The sequence below is a fragment of the Salvelinus alpinus genome, chromosome 15 (assembly GCF_045679555.1).
Source record: "Salvelinus alpinus chromosome 15, SLU_Salpinus.1, whole genome shotgun sequence".
Taxonomy (NCBI): Eukaryota; Metazoa; Chordata; class Actinopteri; order Salmoniformes; family Salmonidae; genus Salvelinus; species Salvelinus alpinus.
The window spans coordinates 37,935,228-37,959,170 of record NC_092100.1 but is presented as its reverse complement, the minus strand read 5'-3'; the positions used below and the strand labels follow the sequence as shown (position 1 = coordinate 37,959,170).

At 41.8% G+C, this 23,943-nt stretch overlaps 1 protein-coding gene across 1 annotated transcript in view; it reads left to right on the top strand.

Annotated features, from left to right (window-relative positions):
• Positions 1-17,569: 17,569 nt before the first annotated feature.
• LOC139540019 (synaptotagmin-9-like) overlaps positions 17,570-23,943 on the top strand; it is a 55,625-nt gene continuing 49,251 nt past the window's right edge. Inside the window, exon 1 of the mRNA XM_071343507.1 lies at positions 17,570-18,075. Within this exon, the coding sequence (XP_071199608.1) occupies positions 17,928-18,075 (148 nt within the window). The 5' untranslated portion in view covers positions 17,570-17,927. The remainder of the gene's footprint in view (positions 18,076-23,943) is intronic.

Genomic DNA, 23,943 nt, shown 5'->3' with positions numbered 1-23,943 from the left:
AACTTACAAATCCTGGTTATTCATCATATCTTTGTCCAAGACTTGTTGAAATTAGTTGGCTAGCTAGCTAACGTTAGCTAGCCAGTTTGAGTTGAAAAATTATTGAAAGCAAGCTGGCTATATCCTAGCAAGCTAGTATCCAAGTACCTGCACTGTATTGACTCTAAATGCCAAAGACCTAGTCACAACTGAATGCATTCAACCAAAATGTGTCTTCCACATTTGACCCAACCCCTTTGAATCAGAGAGGTGTGGGGTGCTGCCTTAATTGACATCAGGGGAGGAGTTGTTGTAGGGGGTTAACTTAAGGGTAGAATGGCTCAATTTTCTACCTTGCCGGCTCATGGATTTGAACCAACAAATATCCACATGGCAGATGGGGGCAGACCACAACGTGTTTTCTCTGGGCAATTGGGCATCATTGGCGAAAGTGAGTATGTAAGTAATCCATAACCAACCCTCCAGTAAATTTCGACAAACTCACTTTATGACCAAATTTATGATAGAAATGATCCTATCTACAGTCAGTTTGACACTAGAATGAGTGTTTCTGACTCATATCGATGCCACATAGGCCGTTTAAAACCATAGAAGTTGGTTCTAAAGGGTAGGTGACTTTTAATTGAAGGCCTTGTCAAGGGTCTTCAAACACAGCTCAAATTACCAACATATTTTACATACGGTAGATTACCAACTGGGGTCAAAAGAAGAAACTATTGAAAAAAGCAACAATCATAGAAAAATATATACTTAGTCAATAGCTTGAGGGTTAAAGAAAATATAATAATTATTTATACTCCAAGCTAGCACATTTGGTTCCTTGGAAGTTGTTTTTGGTTTCACATTGGTCGTGGGAACGAAGCCATACGTCTCGTTAACGGTAAAACGGAACGTTTTTTAAACATTCTGAGAACAGACACTGGGCGAAAACGGTCAATATCAGGGGATATCTTTAACTATATATTTCCTGATATCTGATATTTTATTAGATATAAAGAGTAGACTCCAGATACACATGTCCTTAATCTCATATAAGAGCTAGGATATTTTCTGTAATGGAAGAGTTTCTACATGCATCTAATCCGGACCTCAGAAATCTCCCTGCTACCATATGAGTCCAGTGAGATATCTGTGTGTCACGCCCTGGCCTTAGTATTCTTTGTTTTCTTAATTATTTTGGTTAGGTCAGGGTGTGACATGGGGAATGTATGTGGTTTTTGTAGTGTCTAGGGTGGTTGTAAGGTTTAGGGGGTTTATTAGAGTAGTTGGGTTTATGTTTAGTATAGTAGTCTAGCTGTGTCTATGGTTGAGTGTAGGTATCTAGGAAAGTCTATGGTTGCCTGAATTGGGTCTCAATTAGAGACAGCTGGTTATTGTTGTCTCTGATTGGGAGCCATATTTAAGGCAACCATAGGCTTTAGCTGTTTGTGGGGAATTGTCTATGTAGAACGTTTGTTGCTTGTCTGTGCACTTACGTTATTTAGCTTCACGATCGTTTGTTGTTTTTGTATAGTTTGTGTAAGTGTTTCGTTTCGTGTTCATCTTCGTCGTTCAAATAAAAGAAGATGTATTCATATTCCGCTGCGCCTTGGTCCGTCTCTCCACACGATCGTGACAGAATTACCCACCAAAGGATCAAGCAGCGTGACAAGCGGCAACAGGAGCAAGGCATCAAGGATTCTTGGACATGGGAGGAGATATTGGATGGAAAGGGACCTTGGGCTCAACCTGGAGAATATCGCCGTCCCAAAGCTGAGCTGGAGGCAGCGAAAGCAGAGAGGCGGTGATATGAGGAGGCAGCACGGAGGCAAGGCTGGAAGCCTGTGAGTACTACCCAAAAATTTCTTGGGGGGGGGCTAGGAGGTAGTGGGCCGAGGGCAGGTAGGAGACCTGCGCCCACTTCCCAGGCTAACCGTGGAGAGCGGGAGTACGGGCAGACACCGTGTTACGCAGTAGAGCGCATGGTGTCTCCTGTACGTGTGCATAGCCCAGTGCGGGTTATTCCACCTCCCCGCACTGGTAGGGCTAGATTGAGCATTGAGCCAAGTGCCATGAAGCCGGCTCTACCTATCTGGCCACCAGTGCATCTCCTCGGGCCGGCTTACATGGCACCAGCCTTACGCATGGTGTCCCCGGTTCGCCTACATAGCCCGGTGCGGGTTATTCCACCTCCCCGCACTGGTCGGGCGACGGGGAGCATTCAACCAGGTAAGGTTGGGCAGGCTCAATGCTCAAGGGAGCCATTACGCCTGCACGGTCCGGTATTTCCGGCGCCACCTCCCCGCCCCAGTCCAGTTCCACCAGTGTCTACACCACGCACCAGGCTTCCAGTGTGTCTCCAGAGCCCTGTTCCTCCTCCACGCACTCGTCCAATGGTGCGTGTCTCCAGCCCATTACCACCAGTGCCTACTCCACGCACTAAGCCTCCTGTGCGTCTCCAGAGTCCTGTGCATCCTGTTGCTGCTCCCCGCACTAGCCTTGAAGTGCGTGTCCCCAGCCCGGTACCACCAGTGCCGGCACCACGCACTAGGCCTAATGTGCGTATCCAGGGTCCAGTATGCCCTGTTCCTTCTCCCCGCACTAGCCTGAAGGTGTGTGTCCTTAGCCCGGTGCCTCCAGTTCCGGTACCACGCACCAGGCCTACAGTGCGCCTGTTCCGGCCAGAGCCATCCGTCTGCCCAGTGCCATCCGTCTCCCCAGCGCCATCTGAGCCATCCGTCTCCCCAGCGCCATCTGAGCCATCCGTCTCCCCAGCGCCATCTGAGCCATCCGTCTCCCCAGCGCCATCTGAGCCATCCGTCTCCCCAGCGCCATCTGAGCCATCCGTCTCCCCAGCGCCGTCTGAGCCATCCGTCTCCCCAGCGCCGTCTGAGCCATCCGTCTGTCCCGAGCCATTAGAGCCGCCCGTCTGTCCCGAGCCGTCAGAGCCGTTAGTCAGTCAGGAGCCGCTAGAGCCATTCGTCAGTCAGGATCTGCCAGAGCCGCCAACCAGACAGGATCTGCCAGAGCCGCCAACCAGACAGGATCTGCCAGAGCCGCCAACCAGACAGGATCTGCCAGAGCCGCCAACCAGACAGGATCTGCCAGAGCCGCCAACCAGACAGGATCTGCCAGAGCCGCCAACCAGACAGGATCTGCCAGAGCCGCCAACCAGACAGGATCTGCCAGAGCCGCCAACCAGACAGGATCTGCCAGAGCCGCCAACCAGACAGGATCTGCCAGAGCCGCCAACCAGACAGGATCTGCCAGAGCCGCCAGCCAGCCATGAGCGTCCAGATCCGTCAGCCAGCCATGAGCAGCCAGATCCGTCAGCCAGCCATGAGCAGCCAGATCCGTCAGCCAGCCACGAGCAGCCAGATCCGTCAGCCAGCCACGAGCAGCCAGATCCGTCAGCCAGCCACGAGCAGCCAGATCCGTCAGCCAGCCACGAGCAGCCAGATCCGTCAGCCAGCCACGAGCAGCCAGATCCGTCAGCCAGCCACGAGCAGCCAGATCCGTCAGCCAGCCACGAGCAGCCAGATCCGTCAGCCAGCCATGAGCAGCCAGATCCGTCAGCCAGCCATGAGCAGCCATATCCGTCAGCCAGCCATGAGCAGCCAGATCCGTCAGCAAGCCATGAGCCGTCCAGCCAGGATCCGCCAGAGCCGTCCAGCCAAGATCCGCCAGAGCAGTCATCCAGCCAGGATCCGTCCCTCAGTCCGGAGCTGCCGTCCCTCAGTCCGGAGCTGCCCCTTATCCTGGTGCTGCCCCTTAATCCGGTGCTGCCCCTTAGTCCGGTGCTGCCCCTTAGTCCGGTGCTGCCCCTTAGTCCGGTGCTGCCCCTTAGTCCGGTGCTGCCCCTTAGTCCGGTGCTGCCCCTTAATCCAGTGGGGTTAATGTGGAGGGTGGCCATTTGGAGGAGGCTACGAAAGCGGGTAGTGACTATGGTGGGGTGGGGACCACGACCAGTGCCGGAGCCGCCGCCGTGGACGGAAGCCCACCCAGACCCTCCCCTAGACTTTGTGCTGGTGCGCCCGGAGTTTGCACCTTAAGGGGGGGGTTATGTCACGCCCTGGCCTTAGTATTCTTTGTTTTCTTAATTATTTTGGTTAGGTCAGGGTGTGACATGGGGAATGTATGTGGTTTTTGTAGTGTCTAGGGTGGTTGTAAGGTTTAGGGGGTTTATTAGAGTAGTTGGGTTTATGTTTAGTATAGTAGTCTAGCTGTGTCTATGGTTGAGTGTAGGTATCTAGGAAAGTCTATGGTTGCCTGAATTGGGTCTCAATTAGAGACAGCTGGTTATTGTTGTCTCTGATTGGGAGCCATATTTAAGGCAACCATAGGCTTTAGCTGTTTGTGGGGAATTGTCTATGTAGAACGTTTGTTGCTTGTCTGTGCACTTACGTTATTTAGCTTCACGATCGTTTCTTGTTTTTGTATAGTTTGTGTAAGTGTTTCGTGTTCATCTTCGTCGTTCAAATAAAAGAAGATGTATTCATATTCCGCTGCGCCTTGGTCCGTCTCTCCACACGATCGTGACACTGTGGTGAGACATGTTCAACAACAAAAGCACCTGATGCGCCTGCACCCGTTTACATATTTGTAGAATATTAACCCCAGAAAGGTTGTGTCAACATGCTGACATGTATAAGCCTTTAAAAACTTCTTCAGGCTGCAAGCCCGACGCCGGTACACTTATGACAACAGCCAGCTCAAGTGCAGGGCGCGAAATTGAAAATATATTTTTTAGAAATATTTAACTTTCACACATTAACAAGTCCAATACAGCAAAAAGAAAGGAGGACCAAGGCACTCTTCATATAATTAATTAAAATGCCTTTTAGTATGGCATGTTCAATAGAAACAAAGTTGTTTAAAAACCGACGCGTTTCGGCTGCATGGCCTTCGTCAGGGAGTACAGAAAAAAGAGAATACAATGTCCTCTTTTGAAAGGCTTTTCCAATTAGCCCATACTAAAAGGCATTTTAATTAATTATATGAAGAGTGCCTTGGTCCTCCTTTCTTTTTGATGACCAATTTACACCTTTTACCAAAGAGCACCTTCTATCTACCAAAATATACTATAGTGTACCTTAGTAGCGCTTCCCTTCCTCCTCTTCCTAAGTCCAATACAGCATTTGAAAGATAAACATCTTGTGAATCCAGCCAACATGTCCGATTTTTAAAATGTTTTACAGCGAAAACACCACGTATATTTATGTTAGCTCACCACCAAATACAAAAAAGAACAGACATTTTTCACAGCACAGGTAGCATGCACAAAGCCAACCTAACTAACCAAGAACCAACCAAACTAACCAAGAAACAACTTCATCAGATGACAGTCCTATAACATGTTACACAATAAATCTATGTTTTGTTCGAAAAATGTGCATATTTGAGGTATAAATCAGTTTTACATTGCTGCTACCATCACAGCTACCGTCAGAAATAGCACCGAAGCAGCCAGAGTAATTACAGACACCAACGTCAAATACCTAAATACTCATCATAAAACATTTCTGAAAAATACATGGTGTACAGCAAATTAAAGACAGGCATCTTGTGATTCCAGCCAATATTTCCGATTTTTTTTAAGTGTTTTACAGCGAAAACACAATATAGCATTATATTAGCTTACCACAATAGCCAGAAACACAAGTCATTTCCCAGCAGCAAAACTAATAGTACACAGTTCGACAGATATATGAAATAGCATCATAAAATGGGTCCTACTTTTGATGAGCTTCCATCAGAATGTTGTACAAGGGGTCCTTTGTCCAGAACAATCGTTGTTTGGTTTTAGAACGTCCTTTGTCCCTCTTGAATTAGCAAGCACACTAGCCAAGTGGCGCGAAGCTCTCCTTCCTGAACATACGCAGACAAAGCAACACGCCTAACGTCCTGAAAAAAATTCAATAATCTAATAAAACTATATTGAAAAAACATACTTTACGATGATATTGTGACATGTATCAAATAAAATCAAAGCCGGAGATAGTAGTCGCCTATAACGACAGCTTTCCAGAAGGCAATTCCAGGTCCATCCTCGCGCTTTCCAGAAAACAGGAAATGGGTGACACGTCATTCCAAGAGGATTTGTTCCACCTCAGACCAAGATAATCACCCCATTTCTTCTCTCACTGCCTCTTGACATCTAGTGGAAGGTGTATGACGTGCATGTATACTAATACGTATCATGCCCATTTATAGGCAGGCCCTAGAACAGAGCATCGTTTTCAGACTTTCCACTTCCTGGTCAGGAAGTCTGCTGCCAAATGAGTTCTGTTTTACTCACAGATATAATTCAAACGGTTTTAGAAACTAGAGTGTTTTCTATCCAATAGTAATAATAATATGCATATTGTACGAGCAAGAATTGAGTACGAGGCCGTTTGAAATGGGCACCTTTTATCAGAGCTACTCAATACTGCCCCTGCAGCCCAAACAGGTTATTAAACGAATCCACATATTTTCAGAAATGTATGATATCTTTAGTCATTACCTGACTGTATTTTTTTTAAATGCATAATTTTAATAGATATCCTTGATATGTAATAGTCATCCTCATATGTCTCATCTAAAACAAGCTAAATCTGACTCATGAAATGTCCAGCGCCCCAAATTATTTTACATGTTCAGGCCCCGAAAATGATTGTGCTCCTTCACATATCTGAGCACACATTTGCACCATATACTTAGTAGTAGGCTATACAAGGAACGGAAAGGCAAATATTGTCATATTTAATCCCAGTTGCTATTTCCAAAAGCACATCTATTTATTTTTAAAGAATGCATCATAGCAAATCCAGAGCGCCAATCACAACACGTTTGCTGTAAAGATGCAAACGTAGGCCAAAAAATGTATTTTATTTATTTAACAGAAAATTAAAATTGCGCACCCTCAATACCCCTGCCTGCCCTGTTTGTTATGGATGCCATGGGTGCAGATTGGATCATCAACGGTCGTCCTTCACAGTCCAGACCAAAGGTGGTGGTAGTGTTGGTCTGGGGTCCACTCCAAACTGTCAATGTTTAAATCATGAATCAAAATTGTGTTGACATTTCAAGAAAATATTGTCATTTCACATAGCCATACCACAAGGTAGCTACTCTACCTACTTCATTCATGAAGCCTTCCCCATTTCTCCTTCTCCCAAATCCAGTCAGCTGATATTCTGAAAGAGCTGCAAAATCTGGACCCCTACAAATCAGCCGGGCTAGACAATCTGGACCCTTTCTTTCTAAAATTATCTGCCGAAATTGTTGCAACCCCTATTGCTAGCCTGTTTAACCTCTCTTTCGTGTCGTCTGAGATTCCCAAAGATTGGAAAGCAGCTGCGGTCATCCCCCTCTTCAAAGGGGGGGACACTCTTTTGACCCAAACTGCTACAGACCTATATCTATCCTACCCTGCCTTTCTAAGGTCTTCGAAAGCCAAGTCAACAAACAGATTACCGACCATTTTGAATCCCACCATACCTTCTCCGCTATGCAATCTGGTTTCAGAGCTGGTCATGGGTGCACTTCAGCCACGCTCAAGGTCCTAAACGATATCCTAACCGCCATCGATAAGAAACAATACTGTGCAGCCGTATTCATTGACCTGGCCAAGGCTTTCGACTCTGTCAATCACCACATCCTCATCGGCAGACTCGATAGCCTTGGTTTCTCAAATGATTGCCTCGCCTGGTTCACCAACTACTTCTCTGATAGAGTTCAGAGTGTCAAATCGGAGGGCCTGTTGTCCGGGCCTCTGGCAGTCTCTATGGGGTCTCTATTCAATTCTTGGACCGACTCTCTTCTCTGTATACATCAATGATGCCGCTCTTGCTGCTGGTGAGTCTCTGATCCACCTCTACGTAGACGACACCATTCTGTATACTTCTAGCCCTTCTTTGGACACTGTGTTAACAACCCTCCAGACGAGCTTCCATGCCATACAACTCTCCTTCCGTGGCCTCCAATTCCTCTTAAATACAAGTAAAACTAAATGCATGCTCTTCAACCGATCGCTGCATGCACCTGCCCGCCTGTCCAACATCACTACTCTGTCGGTTCTGACTTAGAATATGTGGACAACTACAAATACCTAGGTGTCGGGTTAGACTGTAAACTCTCCTTCCAGACTCACATCAAACATCTCCAATCCAAAGTTAAATCTAGAATTGGCTTCCTATTTCGCAACAAAGCATCCTTCACTCATGCTGCCAAACATACCCTTGTAAAACTGACCATCCTACCGATCCTCGACTTCGGCGATGTCATTTACAAAATAGCCTCCAATACCCTACTCAATAAATTGGATGCAGTCTATCACAGTGCCATCCGTTTTGTCACCAAAGCCCCATATACTACCCACCACTGCGACCTGTACGCTCTCGTTGGCTGGCCCTCGCTTCATACTCGTCGCCAAACCCACTGGCTCCAGGTCATCTACAAGACCCTGCTAGGTAAAGTCCCCCCTTATCTCAGCTCGCTGGTCACCATAGCAGCACCCACCTGTAGCACGCGCTCCAGCAGGTATATCTCTCTGGTCACCCCCAAAACCAATTCTTCCTTTGGCCGCCTCTCCTTCCAGTTCTCTGCTGCCAATGACTGGAATGAACTACAAAAATCTCTGAAACTGGAAACACTTATCTCCCTCACTAGCTTTAAGCACCAGCTGTCAGAGCAGCTCACAGATTACTGCACCTGTACATAGCCCATCTATAATTTAGCCCAAACAACTACCTCTCCCCCTACTGTATTTATTTATTTTGCTCCTTTGCACCCCATTATTTCTATCTTTACTTTGCACATTCTTCCACTGCAAATCTACCATTCCAGTGTTTTACTTGCTATATTGTATTTACTTCGCCACCATGGCCTTTTTTTTGCCTTTACCTCCCTTATCTCACCTCATTTGCTCACATTGTATATACTTATTTTTTCTACTGTATTATTGACTGTATGTTTGTTTTACTCCATGTGTAACTCTGTGTTGTTGTATGTGTCGAACTGCTTTGCTTTATCTTGGCCAGGTCGCAATTGTAAATGAGAACTTGTTCTCAACTTGCCTGCCTGGTTAAATAAAGGTGAAATAAAAAATAAATAAAAACTAGCCAACTCGCTAGTTAGTTAGCTGGCTAAGTTAGTTGGCTAGCTAGATTATATTAACCAGTATTACAAAATACACCTAAACATTTTAAAAAGTTAGCTGTCACCTTGAGTCTTGATAGGGGTAAAAAGGCAATTTTGTTATTTGTTAGCTAGTTAGGCTACCAGTTAGCTTTTACTGCCCTATCAAGCCTAGCTAGCTAGCCTTACTGGCTGCTGACCAAATTAGCTAACATTCTTGGTTCTAGTTACTAAGATAAAACATCTCACTTCTTTGTTTCTCCAGTTGTCAGTTCGACCACACACAGTTAACACACTTATTTGTGGTGCCCAAATTCTAAAAGGACAGTTGGAACCCCATAGCAGAAAATATGTGATTGTTGAGTGCTTTTAGCTTGCGGTTTGCAAGCCTTTATCCAGAGGGAATACCAAAATTATAGCTAGTGTCTGAACGAATTATATGGATTTCATATTTGCCAAATTATTGAGCATGTCCTTAAAACTCAAATAAGCATTAGAAATTGTCCTTATTTAGCATATAAAAATGCATATGAAGATCCTGATACGGACCTCAGTCAAGAGCATATGCATTGTATGTGCTGAGAAAATATACTATGTAGGCCTACTGTCAGTATTTGTCACCATAAAGAGAAAATTAGATCTCCACATAGGCCTGTCTTAGGATATCTAAGGATTCAATACCAAGTGTGATATCCAAAAATGATTTGTTCATTGATGAAAAATATGGATTTCATATTTGTCAAATTATTAAGCGTGTAAACTCAGAAATGCATGAGAAATCGTCTTTATTTTCAGCATATCAAAAATCATATCAAGATTCATATATGGACCTCAGCCAAGAGAAGCATGAATCAATATAGCTTCATATCTTGAATGTGCTGAGAAAACACAGATACTGTATGTGATGTATAAGGTCAGTATTTGTCAACATGAAGAGAGAAAATAGGGTGTCACATACATTATCTCAGGATATTGAAGGAGTCCATATCCGGCCATAGGAAATGTCCATGTGGATTTTTTAAGTAATCCCAATATCATATATGTCTAAAAGACACATGAATTCAGAATTTGTCATGATATGGTGCATATTCAAAAGTCTAAATATACATTGGAAATGGTCTGTATTCTGTAGAATATCAAAACATATCATATAAAGATATTCCCTTATATGAACCATTTTCGTACAGTGAGATGTTAACGTTTTGCTTTATCTGGGACTGTTTATTTTTAGGTTGCAGGGAGGTTCTGAGAACGTTATACTCTGGTTCCTTGAAAGTGTTCCTGGGAGTTTTTATTAACACTATGAGAACAGAAATTATAGGTTATTTTTAAGTTTTGAGTAACTTCCTTAAAACTTTCACTTAATGTTTCAGTAAACCTAAGCACTGCTATCTTATTTGGGATTAGCATTTTTAACTCCAAGCACAGATAGAACACACAATGCAGTTCCTTAGGCATTAATCATGCAAACACACTTCTTTTTCTTCTGACAAGGCATCAGTGAGATTTGAACCTATTATCTCCTGTTCAACCAGGATGGAGCATAGCATGCCATATTTTTTTTACACATACAAAGCTGTTCATTTTAGTCTATTCAAACACCCCCCCCCCCCTTTTTAAAGTTTACAAGCACTCATTAAGATCAGGTGTGGCCAATTATTGAGCACAGCCAACACACCTGAACACACTGCACAATTTTGAGGATAGAGAGTTTTGTTGATGCTGAGAATGGAATGTATATGTTTTTAAATAACATTCTTAGAATGTGCTCTGAAAGTTACTAAAGTTTTCCTGTCATTTTTATTGAACGTTTTTATAATGTTCTCGGAACAATTTGAGAACATGACATTAAATAGAACTTTGAGGAAACTGAAGTGTGACTAGTGACTATCATACAACAGCCAGCTCAAGTGCAGGGCGCGAAATTGAAAATATATTTTTTAGAAATATTTAACTTTCACACATTAACAAGTCCAATACAGCATTTGAAAGATAAACATCTTGTGAATCCAGCCAACATGTCCGATTTTTAAAATGTTTTACAGCGAAAACACCACGTATATTTATGTTAGCTCACCACCAAATACAAAAAAGGACAGACATTTTTCACAGCACAGGTAGCATGCACAAAGCCAACCTAACTAACCAAGAACCAACCAAACTAACCAAGAAACAACTTCATCAGATGACAGTCCTATAACATGTTACACAATAAATCTATGTTTTGTTCGAAAAATGTGCATATTTGAGGTATAAATCAGTTTTACATTGCTGCTACCATCACAGCTACCGTCAGAAATAGCACCGAAGCAGCCAGAGTAATTACAGACACCAACGTCAAATACCTAAATACTCATCATAAAACATTTCTGAAAAATACATGGTGTACAGCAAATTAAAGACAGGCATCTTGTGATTCCAGCCAATATTTCCGATTTTTTTTAAGTGTTTTACAGCGAAAACACAATATAGCATTATATTAGCTTACCACAATAGCCAGAAACACAAGTCATTTCCCAGCAGCAAAACTAATAGTACACAGTTCGACAGATATATGAAATAGCATCATAAAATGGGTCCTACTTTTGATGAGCTTCCATCAGAATGTTGTACAAGGGGTCCTTTGTCCAGAACAATCGTTGTTTGGTTTTAGAACGTCCTTTGTCCCTCTTGAATTAGCAAGCACACTAGCCAAGTGGCGCGAAGCTCTCCTTCCTGAACATACGCAGACAAAGCAACACGCCTAACGTCCTGAAAAAAATTCAATAATCTAATAAAACTATATTGAAAAAACATACTTTACGATGATATTGTGACATGTATCAAATAAAATCAAAGCCGGAGATAGTAGTCGCCTATAACGACAGCTTTCCAGAAGGCAATTCCAGGTCCATCCTCGCGCTTTCCAGAAAACAGGAAATGGGTGACACGTCATTCCAAGAGGATTTGTTCCACCTCAGACCAAGATAATCACCCCATTTCTTCTCTCACTGCCTCTTGACATCTAGTGGAAGGTGTATGACGTGCATGTATACTAATACGTATCATGCCCATTTATAGGCAGGCCCTAGAACAGAGCATCGTTTTCAGACTTTCCACTTCCTGGTCAGGAAGTCTGCTGCCAAATGAGTTCTGTTTTACTCACAGATATAATTCAAACGGTTTTAGAAACTAGAGTGTTTTCTATCCAATAGTAATAATAATATGCATATTGTACGAGCAAGAATTGAGTACGAGGCCGTTTGAAATGGGCACCTTTTATCAGAGCTACTCAATACTGCCCCTGCAGCCCAAACAGGTTATTAAACGAATCCACATATTTTCAGAAATGTATGATATCTTTAGTCATTACCTGACTGTATTTTTTTTAAATGCATAATTTTAATAGATATCCTTGATATGTAATAGTCATCCTCATATGTCTCATCTAAAACAAGCTAAATCTGACTCATGAAATGTCCAGCGCCCCAAATTATTTTACATGTTCAGGCCCCGAAAATGATTGTGCTCCTTCACATATCTGAGCACACATTTGCACCATATACTTAGTAGTAGGCTATACAAGGAACGGAAAGGCAAATATTGTCATATTTAATCCCAGTTGCTATTTCCAAAAGCACATCTATTTATTTTTAAAGAATGCATCATAGCAAATCCAGAGCGCCAATCACAACACGTTTGCTGTAAAGATGCAAACGTAGGCCAAAAAATGTATTTTATTTATTTAACAGAAAATTAAAATTGCGCACCCTCAATACCCCTGCCTGCCCTGTTTGTTATGGATGCCATGGGTGCAGATTGGGTCATCAACGGTCGTCCTTCACAGTCCAGACCAAAGGTGGTGGTAGTGTTGGTCTGTGGTCCACTCCAAACTGTCAATGGTTAAATCATGAATCAAAATTGTGTTGACATTTCAAGAAAATATTGTCATTTCACATAGCCATACCACAAGGTAGCTACTCTACCTACTTCATTCATGAAGCCTTCCCCATTTCTCCTTCTCCCAAATCCAGTCACTGATGTTCTGAAAGAGCTGCAAAATCTGGACCCCTACAAATCAGCCGGGCTAGACAATCTGGACCCTTTCTTTCTAAAATTATCTGCCGAAATTGTTGCAACCCCTATTGCTAGCCTGTTTAACATCTCTTTCGTGTCGTCTGAGATTCCCAAAGATTGGAAAGCAGCTGCGGTCATCCCCCTCTTCAAAGGGGGGGACACTCTTTTGACCCAAACTGCTACAGACCTATATCTATCCTACCCTGCCTTTCTAAGGTCTTCGAAAGCCAAGTCAACAAACAGATTACCGACCATTTTGAATCCCACCATACCTTCTCCGCTATGCAATCTGGTTTCAGAGCTGGTCATGGGTGCACTTCAGCCACGCTCAAGGTCCTAAACGATATCCTAACCGCCATCGATAAGAAACAATACTGTGCAGCCGTATTCATTGACCTGGCCAAGGCTTTCGACTCTGTCAATCACCACATCCTCATCGGCAGACTCGATAGCCTTGGTTTCTCAAATGATTGCCTCGCCTGGTTCACCAACTACTTCTCTGATAGAGTTCAGAGTGTCAAATCGGAGGGCCTGTTGTCCGGGCCTCTGGCAGTCTCTATGGGGTCTCTATTCAATTCTTGGACCGACTCTCTTCTCTGTATACATCAATGATGCCGCTCTTGCTGCTGGTGAGTCTCTGATCCACCTCTACGTAGACGACACCATTCTGTATACTTCTAGCCCTTCTTTGGACACTGTGTTAACAACCCTCCAGACGAGCTTCCATGCCATACAACTCTCCTTCCGTGGCCTCCAATTCCTCTTAAATACAAGTAAAACTAAATGCATGCTCTTCAACCGATCGCTGCATGCACCTGCCCGCCTGTCCAACATCACTACTCTGTCGGTTCTGACTTAGAATATGTGGACAACTACAAATACCTAGGTGTCGGGTTAGACTGTAAACTCTCCTTCCAGACTCACATCAAACATCTCCAATCCAAAGTTAAATCTAGAATTGGCTTCCTATTTCGCAACAAAGCATCCTTCACTCATGCTGCCAAACATACCCTTGTAAAACTGACCATCCTACCGATCCTCGACTTCGGCGATGTCATTTACAAAATAGCCTCCAATACCCTACTCAATAAATTGGATGCAGTCTATCACAGTGCCATCCGTTTTGTCACCAAAGCCCCATATACTACCCACCACTGCGACCTGTACGCTCTCGTTGGCTGGCCCTCGCTTCATACTCGTCGCCAAACCCACTGGCTCCAGGTCATCTACAAGACCCTGCTAGGTAAAGTCCCCCCTTATCTCAGCTCGCTGGTCACCATAGCAGCACCCACCTGTAGCACGCGCTCCAGCAGGTATATCTCTCTGGTCACCCCCAAAACCAATTCTTCCTTTGGCCGCCTCTCCTTCCAGTTCTCTGCTGCCAATGACTGGAATGAACTACAAAAATCTCTGAAACTGGAAACACTTATCTCCCTCACTAGCTTTAAGCACCAGCTGTCAGAGCAGCTCACAGATTACTGCACCTGTACATAGCCCATCTATAATTTAGCCCAAACAACTACCTCTCCCCCTACTGTATTTATTTATTTTGCTCCTTTGCACCCCATTATTTCTATCTTTACTTTGCACATTCTTCCACTGCAAATCTACCATTCCAGTGTTTTACTTGCTATATTGTATTTACTTCGCCACCATGGCCTTTTTTTTGCCTTTACCTCCCTTATCTCACCTCATTTGCTCACATTGTATATACTTATTTTTTCTACTGTATTATTGACTGTATGTTTGTTTTACTCCATGTGTAACTCTGTGTTGTTGTATGTGTCGAACTGCTTTGCTTTATCTTGGCCAGGTCGCAATTGTAAATGAGAACTTGTTCTCAACTTGCCTGCCTGGTTAAATAAAGGTGAAATAAAAAATAAATAAAAACTAGCCAACTCGCTAGTTAGTTAGCTGGCTAAGTTAGTTGGCTAGCTAGATTATATTAACCAGTATTACAAAATACACCTAAACATTTTAAAAAGTTAGCTGTCACCTTGAGTCTTGATAGGGGTAAAAAGGCAATTTTGTTATTTGTTAGCTAGTTAGGCTACCAGTTAGCTTTTACTGCCCTATCAAGCCTAGCTAGCTAGCCTTACTGGCTGCTGACCAAATTAGCTAACATTCTTGGTTCTAGTTACTAAGATAAAACATCTCACTTCTTTGTTTCTCCAGTTGTCAGTTCGACCACACACAGTTAACACACTTATTTGTGGTGCCCAAATTCTAAAAGGACAGTTGGAACCCCATAGCAGAAAATATGTGATTGTTGAGTGCTTTTAGCTTGCGGTTTGCAAGCCTTTATCCAGAGGGAATACCAAAATTATAGCTAGTGTCTGAACGAATTATATGGATTTCATATTTGCCAAATTATTGAGCATGTCCTTAAAACTCAAATAAGCATTAGAAATTGTCCTTATTTAGCATATAAAAATGCATATGAAGATCCTGATACGGACCTCAGTCAAGAGCATATGCATTGTATGTGCTGAGAAAATATACTATGTAGGCCTACTGTCAGTATTTGTCACCATAAAGAGAAAATTAGATCTCCACATAGGCCTGTCTTAGGATATCTAAGGATTCAATACCAAGTGTGATATCCAAAAATGATTTGTTCATTGATGAAAAATATGGATTTCATATTTGTCAAATTATTAAGCGTGTAAACTCAGAAATGCATGAGAAATCGTCTTTATTTTCAGCATATCAAAAATCATATCAAGATTCATATATGGACCTCAGCCAAGAGAAGCATGAATCAATATAGCTTCATATCTTGAATGTGCTGAGAAAACACAGATACTGTATGTGATGTATAAGGTCAGTATTTGTCAACATGAAGAGAGAAAATAGGGTGTCACATACATTATCTCAGGATATTGAAGGAGTCCATATCCGGCCATAGGAAATGTCCATGTGGATTTTTTAAGTAATCCCAATATCATATATGTCTAAAAGACACATGAATTCAGAATTTGTCATGATATGGTGCATATTCAAAAGTCTAAATATACATTGGAAATGGTCTGTATTCTGTAGAATATCAAAACATATCATATAAAGATATTCCCTTATATGAACCATTTTCGTACAGTGAGATGTTAACGTTTTGCTTTATCTGGGACTGTTTATTTTTAGGTTGCAGGGAGGTTCTGAGAACGTTATACTCTGGTTCCTTGAAAGTGTTCCTGGGAGTTTTTATTAACACTATGAGAACAGAAATTATAGGTTATTTTTAAGTTTTGAGTAACTTCCTTAAAACTTTCACTTAATGTTTCAGTAAACCTGAAGCACTGCTATCTTATTTGGGATTAGCATTTTTAACTCCAAGCACAGATAGAACACACAATGCAGTTCCTTAGGCATTAATCATGCAAACACACTTCTTTTTCTTCTGACAAGGCATCAGTGAGATTTGAACCTATTATCTCCTGTTCAACCAGGATGGAGCATAGCATGCCATATTTTTTTTACACATACAAAGCTGTTCATTTTAGTCTATTCAAACACCCCCCCCCCCTTTTTAAAGTTTACAAGCACTCATTAAGATCAGGTGTGGCCAATTATTGAGCACAGCCAACACACCTGAACACACTGCACAATTTTGAGGATAGAGAGTTTTGTTGATGCTGAGAATGGAATGTATATGTTTTTAAATAACATTCTTAGAATGTGCTCTGAAAGTTACTAAAGTTTTCCTGTCATTTTTATTGAACGTTTTTATAATGTTCTCAGAACAATTTGAGAACATGACATTAAATAGAACTTTGAGGAAACTGAAGGAAATGTTATACTGAAGTACTGAAACTCCCACAGAAGAACCGTTGTTTCTTTAACGTTCTCTGAACTATTTGAGAACATTCTCAATGTCAAACCAGTTGGAGAACGTTCCTTAGAACATTACCACATTTCTTATTAAATGTAACCATGTTTAAATGTTTAGGAAACATTCTGTTATTAAAGTAATGAAATATCAAGAAAAGTATGTTTTTCGTCATGTGCTGAGAATGTTCCAGCCAAGCAACTATCCTACATCATTCCCGGAAAGTTGTGGGAAGGTTGTATGCAAAACAACCATAGGACAACCATGCTCTCACCAAGCTCTCAGAAACATATGGTTCCAGGAACGGTACGTGCTAGCTGGGCTGTAATCTAAAAAAAAACACAGAAATGCCAGGTTGATCAAAGCTCTAGTTAATTGTTAAACATGGAAAGTAGCCTTCTGTCACAATAAAAAATCCACAATTCATCAATTAATAACAAACCTTGAAAGATTGATTCACCACAATGTCTGTGTTTTTATTGCCTGTTCCATCCCTGGCTCTGCAGGGAACGATAGTGCAGGGTACCGTGGGTAGGCAGAACGGAGATTCCTGTGAGTGTGCATTGGGAAATAATTGCACGCAGTCAAAGCCATTCATTCAAGACCTTGAGGAGCACAGCTCAGTAATTCAGCACCACAGTCTAGTGGACACCGCACAACACACAACGCAACGGAGGACATCAAATATATTGAATATAAAATATATTCAAGATAGAATATAAAGTTTTGACATAGGCTTAACTAAAGTCATCTTTCAGAGGAAAACTTCGTTGGATAAAGAGTTTAGCCACTCTTCGCTTGCGTAATGCTGGTGTAGGCAAAAGTGCTATTAGGGATGACTGAATGCGCCCGGCGCCTGGAATCGGGGTCTTGATACTGTAGGCGTTAGGAGTGTTGTGGAGCTGCCGGAGAGCCCCTTCATTATTAAGAAGGATGCTGGTGGGAAATGCCTGGAGACAGAGAGGACGAGATTTTTCGAAAGGCTCTGGAACTGCTGTCGGATCTCTGTTCTAGGGGCGAAGTGCAAAACGAAAACTGTGTGGATTTTATATACTATTTTCGAGATCTTGCCAGACCAAGATACTCAGACTCAGGTATGTTGTGGAATGCTGTAACTAATATAAAAATCATGAGATGTATTTAAATAGATTTTCTTTTGCATTGTGAGATTTGAAACTTATGCCAACTCAATTTCAGAAGTTAATGTAGACTATATATTGGAAAATAGACTGAAAATTGCAACGATTTCAGTGGTTTTTAAAACTGTTTTTAAGACACTTTTCCATTGATTAGGAGCTTTAGGAACTTGTTGCATATGCTTTATATCAATTAAAACTGGATAACAGTGCATTGTGTATTTCAATTTAAACGACCTACATGAGCTTGCCTGTGGAGGGGATATGAGCCCCACCCATTCTCCATAGCCCAGATAACATAATGCTTTGAAGATTGCATGACACAATATTCCAGTGGCAGTATCATTCTAAATTATTCTAAATGTTTTGTATTCTAAATGTTAATTTGACTGTTTATTTATGATTTATATTGCTGTATATTGACTTTGATAACAAAACTACCTTTAAAGAGCAACTGCCCCTAAAAACCAACTAATCCCTTTGAAAAGGGCTTATGTGGCATTAACCTGGACTCAGGGGTAGATGTAACATAGATACATACATCCGGGACACACCAATTAGTATCATATGTTATATGTTTATATATGTATTAATTTATATTAACATTCACCTAATACCTTTTTTGCACGATTGGTTCGAGCCTGTAGGTAAGCATTTTACTGTAAGGTCTACACAGGTTGTATTCGGCGCACGTGACAAATAAACTTTGATTTGAATTTGTGGATGTCCATCATCCATTTTGTATGATATGTTATGAATTACAAGTTACGTTACACATTTCAATTGGTACAACATGCTACGAATTGCAATTCATACAATATGTTATGAATTTGCAAAATGTATGATATGTTACGAATTCTAATTCCTAGCTAGGTGGCTAGGTAGCTAACGTTAGCTAGGCTAGGGGTTAGGGTTAGGAGTTAGCTGACATGCTAAGTAGGCTAGTTGCAAGGTAAAAAAAATAAAAAAAACAGTTGCTAATTATCTAAAATGCTAAAGTTGTCCGTGATAAGATTCGAAACACCCGTGCTAGACGTTTGCGTTATACGCCGACCCATCCACCCAGACCAACCACCCTACTTTCGTTTTTGGCATCACTTTCTGTCTTACAGTGCATTCAGAAATTATTCACGCCTCTTTACTTTTTCCACATGTTGCTTTGTTGCAGCCTGAATGTAAAATGTATTCAAATTAGATTTGTTTGTCACTGGCCTACACACAATACCCCATAACGTCAAAGTGGAAGTACATTTTTACAAATGTATAAAAAAAAAAAACTGAAATGTCTTGAGTCAATAAGCATTCAACCCATTTGTTATGGCAAGTCTAAATAAGTAAAATATTTGCTTAACAAGTCCTATAATAAGTTGCATGGACTCTTTGTGCAATAATAGTGTTTAACATTGTTTTTGACTACTACTACTTAATCTCTGTACCCCACACATACAGATTCAACCACAAAGACCAGGGAGGTTTTCCAATGCGGGTATGATTTTAATCGTTGAGGCACGAATATATAATGGATGCAGCTATGGTGGTAATAGATAACTCATGTCTGACTATAACAGTATACTAACTAGCAGGAACAAACTCAAAACAACCCAGGGCCATAGCAAAACATGTCACAGTTGGTTGCATACTGTAACGGTGTCACCGCTCTTTACAATTTTTTCCTATGTCTGTCATTTTCATTACACGTCGCAATGATTATTTTTGGCGACGTTGCTATTTTAGAAAATACCTGGGTCTATAGCAATCTGCCAAATTACATTCTAATTAGATCAGATAGGCGTGTTGTAACTGTTTCCTTATAGTGACATTAACATACAGTACCAGCCAAAAGTTTGGACACACCTACTCATTCAAGCGTTTTTCTTTATATTACTATTTTCTACATTGTAAAAACTATGAAATAACACATATGGAATCATGTAGTAAGAAAGTGTTAAACAAATCAAAATATATTTTAGATTTTAGATTCTTCAAAGTAGCCACCCTTTGCCTTGATGACAGCTTTACACCTTCTTGGCATTCTCTCAACCAGCTTCATGATGAATGCTTTTCTAATGGTCTTGAAGGAGTTCCCACATATGCTGAGTACTTGTTGGCTGCTTTTCCTTCACTCTGCGGTACAACTCATCCCAAACCATCTCAATTGGGTTGAGGTTGGGTAATTGTGGAGGCCAGGTCATCTGATGCAGCACACCATCACTCTCCTTGGTCAAATATTCCTTACACAGCCTGGAGGGTGTGTTTTGGGTCATTGTCCTGTTGAAAAACAAATGATAGTCACACTAAGCGCGAACCAGATGGGGTGGAAAATCGCTGCAGAATGCTGTGGTAGCCATGCTGGTTAAGTGTGCCTTTGAATTCTAAATAAATCCCCAACAGTGTCACCAGCAAAGCACCCCCACACCTCCTCCTCCATGCTTCACAGTGGGAACCACACATGCGGAGATCATCCGTTCACGTACTCTGCGTCTCACAATGACACAGCGGTTGGAACCAAACATCTCAAATGTGGACTCATCAGACCAAAGGACAGATTTCCACCAGTTTAATCTCCATTGTTTGTGTTTCTTGGCCCAAGCTTGTCTCTTATTCTTATTGGTGTCCTTTAATAGTCATTTCTTTGCAGCAATTCGACCATGAAGGCCTGATTCATGCAGTTTCCTCTGTGAGTTGATGTTGAGATGTGTCTGTGACTTGAACTCTGTGAAGCATTAATTTGGGCTGCAATTTCTGAGGCTGGTAACTCTAATGAACTCTAATTATCCTCTTCAGTAGAGGTAACTCTGTGTCTTCCTTACCTTTGGCAGTCCTCATGAGAGCTAGTTTCATCATAGCACTTGATGGTTTTTGCGAGTGCACTTAAAAATGTTTTAAAAGTTCTAGACATTTTCCAGATTGACTGACCTTCATGTCTTAAAGTAATGATGGACTGTTGTTTCTCCTTGCTTATTTGAGATGTTCTTGCCATAATATGGACTTGGTCTTTTACCAAATAGGGCTATCTTCTATCTACCTTGTCACAACACAGCTGATTGGCTCAAACGCATTAAGAAGGAAAGAAATTCCACAAACAAACTTTTATCAAGGCCCACCTGTTAATTGAAATGCATTCCAGGTGATTACATCATGGAACTGGTTGAGAGAATGCCAAGAGTGTGCAAAGCTGTCATCAAGGCAAATGGTGGCTACTTTGAAGAATCTCAAATATAAAATATATTTTGATTTGTTTAAAACTTCTTTGGTTACTACATGATAGTTTTGATGTCTTCACTACTTTTCTACAATGTAAAAAATAAAGAAAAACCCTTGAATGAGTAGGTGTTTCCAAACTTTTGACTGGTACTGTATATTGCTAAGAATGTGAGAGTAGGGTGACCAGCACCAATGTCAAACACCGTAACCACTGTCCCAATAAGGGATTTCTCTAGGACATATGCTTATTGGGCCAGTATAGTTAGGCCCTGTCCAGAAAAAACCCTAATCCCTATATAAGTGCCAAGAACATGGTACTTATTTAACCAGATAGTCAGTTAAGAACAAATTCTTATTTACTACAACAGTCTACACTGACCAAATCTGGACAATGCTGGGCCAATTGTGCACCACCCTATGGGACTCCCAATCACAGTCAGTTGTGATACAGCCTGGAATCAAACCAGGGTGGCTGTAGTGACACTGAGATGCAGTGCCTTAGACCACTGCGCCACTCGGGAGCCCAAGTCACAGAGAGATTGTTGGAGCTAAAGCACAGGGAGATTCTGGCCGCACATTTTAATTCATGGCAATAAAAATAAAACACCAGGTAAAAAACCTAGGTGTTATTTAAGATTCTGAACTCAATTTCTAATCAGTCATTAGGATTGTGACCAAAATAGCTTTTAACCAACTTAGGAACATTGCCAAGGTGCGGCTGTTTCTCTCTCAGGCTGATACAGAGAGACTCATCCATGTTTTTATAACAAGCAGGCTTGACTACTGTAATGCTCTCCTGTCTGGTCTACCCAAGAAAGCCATTGTTCAACTGCAAAACATACAGAATGCTACAGCAAGGGTACTTAGCAAGACCAGACCGAGAGCACACATTACACCAATTTTAAGATCTCTGCACTGGCTGCCTGTGAGTTTTAGAAATCATTTTAAGATTATTCTGTTGGTTTTTAAATCAATCCATGATTGTACACCCAAATGTATGTCAGACTGGGAAATGTACCCAGTTGGTCCCTCAGGTCCTCTGGCACTGGCCGTTTAACTATCCCAAAGCCTAGGACCAAGAGGCATGGAGAGGCAGCCTTTAGTCATTATTCCCCCAGCCTCTGGAATGGCATGCCAGAAAAACCTGAGGTGGGCCGAAACTGTGTGTTTTAAGAGATCTTAAAACACACCTTTTTAGAATTGCATTTCCTTATGTGGCTTTTTAGTCATTCAAGATTTTGTTATTCTTTTGTTTTTTATCCTGTTATGTTTGTTGTGTAGTAAATATTTCAGTTTTAATTTGAATTGTTTTTAGTTTTTTTGTGAAGCACATTCCATGTCTGAAATTAAATATACTGAACAAAAATATAAACGCAATGTGTAACAATTTAAAATACTTTTCTGAGTTACAGTTCATAGAAGGAAATCAGTCAACTGAAATACATTCATTAGGCCCTAATTTATGGATTTCAGGACTGGGCAGGGGCGCACCGATGCACTTGGGAGCCAGATCCACCCACTGGGGAGCCAGGCCCAGCCAATCAAAATGAGTTTTTCCCCACAAAAGGGCTTTATTACAGACAGAAATACTCTACACCATACTTACTTACTAGCCCTTTCCCAACAATGCAGTTAAAAAGTATGAACATTTACAAATAGATAAAAAATCAAATGTTACACAAAAGAATAACACTATATACAAGGAGTACCGGTACCGAGTCAGTGTACTGGGGTACAAGGTAGTTAGGGTGATTGATTGAGGTAATGTGTACATGTAGTTTTGGTTAGGTGATTGATTTAAGTACTATGTACATGTAGGTAAAATTAAATCAAATTGTATTTGTCACATGCGCCAAATACAACAGGTGTAGACCTTACCGTGAAATGCTTACTTACAAGCCCTTAACCAACAATGCAGTTTGAAGAAAATAGAGTTAAGAAAATCTTTACTAAATAAACGAAACAATTATTATTATTTTTTTTTTAAAGGTAACACAATCAAATCACAATAATGACGCTATATAAAGTGGGTACCGGTACCGAGTCGATGTGCGGGGGTACAGGTTAGGCAAGGTAATTTGTACATGTACAGTAGGTAGGGGTGAAGTTACGATGCACAGATAATAAACAGTGAAAGGAGCAATGTAAAAACAATTGGGGGAGGCAGGTGTCAATGCAAATAGTACGGGTGGCCATTTTATTAATTATTCAGCAGTCTAATGGCTTTGGGGTAGAAGCTGTTAATGAGCCTTTTGGACCTAGACTTGGCGCTCCGGTACCACTTACCGTGCGGTAGCAGAGAGAACAGTCTATGAATTGGGGGACTGGAGTCTTGGCTTGGCCCCATTGATGTACTGGGCCGCACGCACTACCTTCTGTAGTGCCTTACGGTCGGATGCCGAGCAGTTGCCGTACCAGGAGGTGATGCAACCAGTCAGGATTCTCTCAATGGTGCAGCTGTAGAACTTTTTGAGGATCTGAGGGCCCATGCCAAATCTGTTCAGTCTCCTGAGGGGGAAAAGGCATTGTCGTGCCCTCTTCATGACTGTCTTGGTGTGTTTGGAACATGATAGTTTATTGGTGAACTTGAAACTCTCGACCCGCTCCACTACAGCCCCGTCG